This window comes from Pyxicephalus adspersus, chromosome 1, assembly GCF_032062135.1.
Source record: "Pyxicephalus adspersus chromosome 1, UCB_Pads_2.0, whole genome shotgun sequence".
Classification (NCBI taxonomy): domain Eukaryota; kingdom Metazoa; phylum Chordata; class Amphibia; order Anura; family Pyxicephalidae; genus Pyxicephalus; species Pyxicephalus adspersus.
This window is the reverse complement of record NC_092858.1, coordinates 30,013,688-30,022,852: the sequence shown is the minus strand read 5'-3', so window position 1 is coordinate 30,022,852 and position 9,165 is coordinate 30,013,688. Positions and strand designations below refer to the sequence as shown.

Below are 9,165 nucleotides of genomic sequence, written 5' to 3'. Positions count from 1 at the left end.
AAAATTACATTAAAATAACAGCTTAGGTTGGAAAAATTACTTACTGGATATCTTGTGCAGCTTGAATACAAATATGTTCAGTGATTGCTTACAGTGTCATTATGTGTAACATTCATGTTTTTAATGTTAGCTAAACAAACATTTTCGACGTTTTGACAAATAAATATTTGAGTTAGAACCCAGAGTATAAAGAAAAAAAAAATCTGCCTTTGGGCAAACAGTGAGCTTACTATTATAGATATCAACTTTTACTAAAGGTATCAAGAGAGCCAAAGCATTTCAGGGATCTGTGTTATCTTTATCAGGGCTGTGAGCAGAAGTAATTTGAAGCAGCACAAAGTATAACACTGTGAGATGGCAGCTAAGAAACCGGAAAATGATGTGCTCAGTAAAAATGGAGCTGTTTTGTTCAATTGCAAGCCTATCATTTACCCTGCTTAGCATGCAGATTGCTGTGGTATAATACATTCCTATGGTCAGAGGCAGTGCCCCATCTAGTGGACTGAAACAACCTAAACACTAAATTCTCAGGTAGTCCAAACTGATTAAGGAGTATCATGTCTGCTTCTTTGCTGGTACAGGTGTAATGCTGGAATATAGATCATACAGGGGTGATGTGATACCTTGAATGGGTAAGGTGTACACTTTAAAAATGCATCCTGAGATACATAACCTTTAAAGCAGAGGTAAACCCTAACCAAATTACATTGGTTTTATAACCATTATCAGACATTCTTTCAACGGAAGATGCAAATTAAAACATAAAAAGTTCTAAAATTATGTTAAAATGTTAAAGGTTATAGTGCCCAGTTTGCATCTGCTTTGATATCTAAATACTGGGAATAAATTAAAAACAAGTCTATAATCTGTAATGTGTAGTGCTGCTGTAAAGTGTTTGGTGTACTCACCTAATTTAACCGCCCTGTTGGCCACACTAAACATCTTCATTGTAATGCTGAAATCCTCCAAGTTGTTCATGAAATGATAAAAACTCTTAAATTCATCCAAGCTGATGTTCTGGAATTACAGAGAATTACAATTAGATTGAATAGTACAAGTCATGCATTCCATATTTTCTTTGTGAGCAAGAAAAGAGTTTATAATATTATACAGATTCTACAGTACCTTGTGGATATTAGTGGCCCCTTCCCTACATCCACACTTCCACATTCAAAACCTCTCTGACACCAACATGCAATACAAACAGAAGCAGACCCCATCCACTTAGTGGCATTTGTCACTAATGTAGTATCTCCTGGTGGTAAGGCAGCACAGGGCATAGACTGTAACAAAGCATATTCTTTTATAGTGTGTATGTGTGGCAGGAAAATGCCTGCCTACCCTTCCAGACTATGGACATGGATGAGAACTTGTTTTAAAGTGGTTTTACTACTTGTTCCAGATATGTAAATAATCTAGCATGCCTACAGGTTTACATTAAACATTTTCCAGTAAATTTCAAGTATTTATATATCTTTTATTTAGAAATAATATTTTCAGAATTATTAGTTCTCCTGCCCAGTTAGCAAAACACTTGCCTAAACCTGCCATGTGTTATTAGGCCATATCACCATTGATCTCAGTATATTTTCTGTTTTCAGGCTGACCAGCCCTGCCTAATAATTTTTATTTATGCCTTTTCCAACAATGCAATCTGTGTTCTGCCAGGCCTGGCAGCAGGAACTTGCCGATATCACAGATCACATGATCTCAACAGCAGAAACCATGTGCTGTCTTATTGCTTCAGCATTCCCAATGCCAAAAAAAATGGATATGACTCCGTCACCCACCATCACCAATGCCAGGTGTTTTAATTCAACATCCACTTTATTTAAATCTTAATTAAATTCACTTTAAATAATCCAATAATATGCATTTAGGAAATGGCATGTGGTGTGGCTAAAGAAAAATCACCTGGAGGCAGCAATGGCAGAACATAACCACCAGGTATGTATGAAAAGAAAGAATAACTTGCAGAGCTTATTGTTATTATAGTAACAACAACATGCGTGAGACACCTGGCAGACAACAGATTGCTAGAAGGGTGATCAGAGGTAAACATTGCAGCGTCTTATTTTTATTGGCTCGCATTGTATTCAGTGCTGAACATACTTCGCCTGGAGGAATTCTGGATTTCACATTCTGCCAGTAGATGTCATTGTTCTCTTCGTCAGTGAAGAAAAGCAACCACTCAGCAAAATCCTCTTTTCTCATGAAGTTCATTCCCTTGGAGAATTGGGCAAACTCCATTTCTTGAATTTCTGTCTGTAAATTCTCCATAAATCTAAAATAATAAGGGATAAAGATGTATTAAGAAAACAAAATCCATCCTCTCTCAATCATAAGTACAAATAAGCCAGAACAAGCAAACACAGAGCTCATGTAAGACAAAGAGTGTTCTTATAAAAATGTACTTGTGGCCTTGCAGTAAAACAAATGCTGTAAAGAAGGTGGATGTAAACACTAGACCCATTTTCCTTACAGCACAACTAAACCTGCATTACTCACCTGTTTCAGTTCCCTTGCAGGGCACCGTCATCCTCCACCTTATTCTCTTCTTGTAGAAGATCTTTGGCTAAATGAATTGGCTGGGTCAGGATGACGAAACGTATCATTAATTCCCAGCACGAGCAGGGGAAGCCGGGATTGCCGGGTATCCTGCCAACCAAACCTGACGCTTCATATGCGCAGGTCATGTTTTATTGGAGTGATTGGACGAATAGGAAGAATTATTACAGAAGGGACTTTGCCTGTCCATTTCTGCAATAATGACCTGCCTGATCCTGGTTCTTAAAAAAAGAACTAGTTTTGTGGAGCTTAGTGAGAAGTGTCACCTATAAATGTCAGAAGAGCCTGAGAGTTACCAGAGACAGGAGGTTTCTGAGGCTTATGGGCATCTTTAAAGTCTCGTCAAAGACCACCTAATGCGGACCTATTACTGATATGGTTGTCTACCCTTTTATGTAAAGTACAAATTACCTTTTTTATTTTTCCTTTAACACTCTTTTTTAAAGAGTAGAACGGTGAAGCCACTCCACTTATGTCTTTATCGCTGATCTCGCGCATGCATAGTTAGATCAGCACTCGCGCCTGTGTAGTGGGAGACCAGGTAATGTAGCCAGAAGATAGAAGACTCCCTCCGTGCCGGGAATAAATTGGATTAGAGGACGGCGCAGGACCCAATAGAGTACATCTCAGACGGGATTTAGAGCATTACAGATCTAAAGGTAAGTGGGATTTTTTATTTGAATGTAGTTCCACTTTATTGGGAACCAGCAAATTTATAACACTGCAACAATGCTAAAGTGAGATCATACAATCAGATTAGATCTCTCTGATTTTGATAAATCTGATAATGTATTCAATCTTACAATGTTTAAAGAGGAACAAAAGTTCCACTTTTAAGAATCCTTAATCAGGCAGGTCATTATTGCAGAAAAGGACAGTTAGAATCCCTTCCACAATATTCCTTCCTACCTGTGTGACCTGGGAGGTAAACTGCATAGCTTGAATTTTATAAGATTTTCTATCTGGATGGGAGGGAATATATAAATTTCATGTAAAAATTTAAAGGCATTTTGTTATACTTGTTTCATAAGTGCTTAAAGCAAAATATTTGTTGTCTGTTAAAAATTTAGAAGTGTTCTGTGTACTCTGCAGTCTTACCTCAAGGCACCCAAGCCCTTCCTTTGGGCTACAAAACACTCACTATGTTGTGCAAAGTACAGGGGGGGTTCACTGTTGTTTAGTATAGGACACCTGAGCAGGGAAGACATAATTGCAGTCTAAAAACATGCATTTGAATTCCTAATTCTTATCCACAATTCTAGTAAACACAATGGCTCAGAAATATGCAGCCTGCTTGCTGTGACAAAGGAAAAGAGGGATATTTATAATACATTTTAATTGTATGAATATTTACATGTTGTGGGTAGCTTATGTTAGTAAAATTATTTATGAAACAGCTTGAAAGTCTCGATTACCTTGACACTTAGATCAGCACTGTAAGCTTAAGTCCAATTCACCTGTCCATTTCTGCAATAATGACCTGCCTGATTGAAAATTTTAAATGTACCACTTTAGTTTTCCTCCTGATTGACAGTTTTATATTGTATTTATGCTGCGTAGAAACACTCTGTATTCTTTTCCACAAAATTACCACTAGGTTGTGCTGCTGTTCCACTGAAATACAGCAAATTTTCTAATTAAGTATATTTATATATATATATATATATATATATATATATATATATATATATATATATATATATTATATATATAATTTAGTAATTTTATTTGTTTAAATATTGGTCAGGACATCTACATGGAGTTTGCACGTTCTCTAAATGTTTGTGTGATTTTCCTCCAGGCAACATGGTTTCCTCCCACATTCCAAAAAACTTATTAGTAAGTTAATTGTCTTCCTCCCAAAAATTTTGCCTTAGATTGTTTTAGGGTCATTAGATTGTGAGATCTTCTAAGAGTAAGTTAGTGGAAAGTGTATTAATTCATAGGATGTCGGTACTCTATAAATACATAATAATATTTCACATTTTTGTATACCCTTAAAACATGTTTCCTTTAAAGTCTAAATTAAATTGGGCCTAAAATGAAAGAAACCACAGCTTTTTGTTTCAGCCCTAAACTGTAAGGTTTATGCGCTGTGTAGTTTAAAGCTCGATTCTGTCTGTGGTGAGCCAGCATTCAGGGATAACGCAACTCCTGCGCAGGGGATCATTTTACAAAGAGTGAGGAGGCTCATCATCTTCATGGATGTCCGCTGAGGATCCAGTGGTGAAGATAGGGTCTTTCATTCTTGGCCTTGTCATCGCTGCAAGACGACTGCACAGGGTGTGCCATAATGCTCCTGTGCTTTGCCTTCAAATCCCTCTACAGTTCTGGTCACACTTACACTTATCTGACCTGATAGAAAAATACACTCCTAGCCGCTCTCCCTGCTCCTCCAATGACCTACCAATGACTTCCTCACTCATAACCCCATTACACGCACGACTCTAAGACTTTTCTATGGCTGCCCCAACTCTCTGGAATGGTCTTCCTTTTCAGCTTGCTCACACTTTCTGCTCCTTTAAAAGAGCCATTAAAATCAATCTCTTCAAACTTGCCCACCCATCTCCTTTAATCTCCTAAAACCCCTCACTACTTCCCACCATTCCATGTCTCCCCTCCTATTGTGCGCTGCTTTCCTACGTCCTAAATTGTAAGCTCTTTGGGGCAGGGTCCTCTCCTCCTCCTGTATTTAATGTACAGGGTAGGGTCCTCTCCTCCCCCTCCTCTATTTAATGTACAGCGGTGTGTAATATGTTGACGCTACATAAATACTGTTTAATAATAATAATATTTATAATATTAATTGAAAAGTATGCTGTGTGAACTTGCTCATTATGCAAGTGTTAAGTGTTAAGTGTTGCCTACAAAAGCTAAGCAATCAGGTTTTTTTTTTTTTTTTTTTTTTTTTTTTATAACAAAAGAAGATGAAAAAGTTAGGTGCAGTTTTTTTTAATACCAGACCAAAGTGTTCTGCTGTTGTTACCATTGAACTCATGTCAACTGCAGATGCTTGAACATGCAAAAAGATTTTGACAGCCTGTCTGTTTTTTTCCCAGAGGAAATGATTACACAGCTAATCATTTAAACCGTTCCTTTTTTCCCTACTTGCATTATTATTGGTCAGTAAAGTCGGGCATTGTATTTGTGGACTAATACTTTAGTATTTAGGTTAAGGGGGCAGAATTTATCCTTCATAATGTGGGTATTGCTCAAAGGGACAGTTTCCTATGCATGGTTCAGTTAAGAGGCAGCACAATTCCAGTTTAAATTGAAGGCTCCTTCCTGGGTTTGTTTTTTTGTCATTTAGTTCCAAACAATTGGGGCAACTTACAGACAGCAGGTTTCCTGGAGCTCAGCTTCCCTCTGCACTAGGAAGCCACTGATCTTCCATCAGCATGCAACCTGGGCTCTGATCGCGACTCCTATGAGGCCAAGAAAACTTTCCTAACTCTTGGCTGGCCAGCTCCCGGACCCTCAACAACAGCTTTCACCAAATTGCTTTTGCCTGACAGAAATCATTGAACATGATTGTAGTAAAAAGAATCAAAAATTTAGTAGCGGGCTTTAATACCTAAATAGATTTGCTATGCAATGCTGAAGGTGTTTTGCAGCCTTTCCACTTTTTTAGTTCTAAAATTTACCAGCTCCACTCCTGTTTTTGAAATATTAACATCTGCTTTGACACATTCCATGTTGTTAGATATCCTTGTGGCTACAAATGCCTGGGTATGTTTTCCAACTGAAGAAGCAGCATTGGTAAGCTGCAAAATGTCAACATTTCAATTAAAGTTCAATTTAATATAACTATAGTATAACTAGAGAAACCATGACTATAAGATAAATGACAATCTTCACAGATCATACAAATGTTATCATATTTTTGTCTTTTGTTCCATTTAAAATATTTTCCTCACTTTTTTTTCCTGTGACAACAGAAAAAAAAAAAAAAGAAGCAAAGGGGGCACTGGGATAAAAAATAACTACAGAATAGCAAACAATAGACCTGCTATGGGCCTCCGCACCATCTCACTGTATAGTAATTTATGCTGGTAGAAATGGCATTTGCAAATACATTTGGATAAACCTAATGCATATATAATGCATGATATATATCTGAATAGTCTAAAAATGTACACACTATGCACACCAATAGCATTTGCAAACCTATCTTTAGTTGAATGGTGCTGACACCATTGTGCTGTTCATAGTCAGTGAACTGCAAAGCTGTGGAAAGGACCCAATAGGTACAACCACTAAAAGCTCCCTGCAGAAAACAACAGGAGGGAGTGGATACAAAACTAGTCATCCTGCACAATGAAAAGAGAGAAGCAGTAGCAGGTTTGAATACACAGAGGAAAGTTTTCCCCTCTTTAGGAAATTAACAGAACATTTCAAGTTTTAGGTGAGAACACACATGCCTCTCATATTTAGATATTTGATTATCCCAGAGTTCATCTTAGGCTATGTACACGCGTCAGATGATTTAAACAGTAAGGTTCATCTCAGGAGAGAATCTGACATGTGTACTGAGGATGTGTACCTGACAGATATATACACTCGATGATGAATAACCACAATAGTGAAGGGAGGAGAGTACAGTGGGGTGCCGCTCGCTTGTGTGTGTACAATGCTCTTTCGTTCATCTATTACTCTTCTCCCTTCAAGTGATCACGTAAGATTGTTTCCAGCGACAATAACTGAATGTGTGTACAAAGCCTTACTCCTCCGCATTTGAAAAAAATAAAAAAACAGTTAAAGGAGAGCTTTAACACCTTGGTCACATCCGACCTTCACGATAGTGAGGATAAATTTGCTATCACAGACCTAAAATAAGCCCTGAAGTCAGAAGGTAGCTTCCATCTGAGGCTTCTGAAGATATTGATATAACAGTTAGTTACAAGAAAAAGATAAGTTTCTTCTTTAAAAGCATTATACATGTGTGCCAGCTTTACTTCACTCATGACAACAAATGTGTGACCTAACTAGAACAGACTGTGCAAAAATACAATGGGAATGCAGTGTAATATAATATAACACCAGAGGAATTACAGACTCCTTTGTCAAGAATGCTGGGTAATGACTGCTGACATTTTATAAATAATGAGAAGTGACAAGAGTCAAATAGTTATTGAATATGACTAGAACTGGCCTGCACGCACAGCAACATTGGTCTGAAATAGCTGATTAAATGAATAATTCATAGGTGCGCCACAAGTTCTGCTGATAAACTCCAAGATCACAGTGTGTGATGTATAAAGTCCTGCGCCCTGCAGGCAGCTGTGTGTGCCGACACCCTTACAAGTCACGGGCAGTTCTTCGGGAACAAAGAACCCCAATCTGTCAAAGGGATGCAATTAAATATTTCTCAGGTCTGCAGATTTTTGGTATTAGCTAAACTATGCCTAACATTCACAGCCCAACTTCTGGACCTGATCAGAGGATAAGTGAACATTAGCAGGGAACTGGAAAATACTTTTTTCTACTTGGGGAACAATTTCAAACAAAAAAGAATAATCAGTTGAGGATTACTTGGAAAATACTATCACTAGGCTATTAAATTACTTTAATCTGTGTTTAATGTTACATAAACTAGTGCAGAGAAACTAATCCAGATTCCCACACAACTTCTAGGTGGAACTGCAGCCTTACATGATTACATGATTGCATTCTGCAACTATGGTTTATTTGGTGTAGTCAAAGCTACAAAGGACTCATGAAGCAGGGTATACTAACACATTTGTTATAACATATTCATTTTTTTTTTTTTTATCATTCTAGGCCATAAAAGGGCCTGATACCACCAGGTTACACCTACTTCACGACATGAGACGTTGAAAAAAAAGGGAAAACCTGGAACAGATAAGTCATGTGGCACACTTCATACAGGGGTTCTCCACCAGGGTTCCACCAAAGGTTGCTGGGGGTTCCTTGAGCAATGAGCAGTTTGTGCCTCTAAGATCAGTTTCTTGATATCAATGATCTTTTTGGCTATTTGTAAGGATGGCAATTCTTCCTACACTAATATACTGTACGCTGTAGATATAGTAAACATAAAAGAGGTTCCCTGAAGGACAAAGGTTTTTTAGGGGGTTCCCCCATGTTAAAAAGGTCACGAAAGGTTGTAAAATATACTTCTTATCTACTGTGCTAAAGTGAGAGTTTTCTAGACACATATAATTCTAAAGGATCATCTTAAAAACAGAATTTAGAGAGCCATAACTTAGCTTACCCTACAAAAGAACTTCATAAAACATTAAAAAATAAAGTAACTTAACATAATCAACACTTTGGCCAGCAGTATGTACAGTAGTAACACATGTTATCTACAACACAATGCAAAGTATATGTCATAGTATAAGTAAATGTCAAAGTACTCTTATATATTTGATGGTCAGCAGAAAGAAAATATGGCCAGGGTCTGTGGTCAATGGGATGAAAAAAACAGTTAGCATCAGCAGTCAGTGGGAGATAAAAAATTGCCTAGTGTCTGGTGAGGATTAGGAAATATTTCTAACAGTAGGAAGAACAGAAAGGGTAGCATCGGTGGCTGGTGGGGGGAAAGATACCTGGCAATGGTGATGAGCAGAATCAAAA

At 37.6% G+C, this 9,165-nt stretch overlaps 1 protein-coding gene across 1 annotated transcript in view; it reads right to left on the bottom strand.

Annotated features, from left to right (window-relative positions):
• The window catches only part of MICU2 (mitochondrial calcium uptake 2), a 175,622-nt gene that overhangs the window by 7,008 nt on the left and 159,449 nt on the right, over positions 1–9,165 (bottom strand). Inside the window, exons 9-10 of the mRNA XM_072404980.1 lie at positions 2,113–2,284; positions 909–1,017 (exon numbers count right to left, since the gene is read on the bottom strand). Coding sequence (XP_072261081.1) covers positions 909–1,017; positions 2,113–2,284 — 281 coding nt within the window. The remainder of the gene's footprint in view (positions 1–908; positions 1,018–2,112; positions 2,285–9,165) is intronic.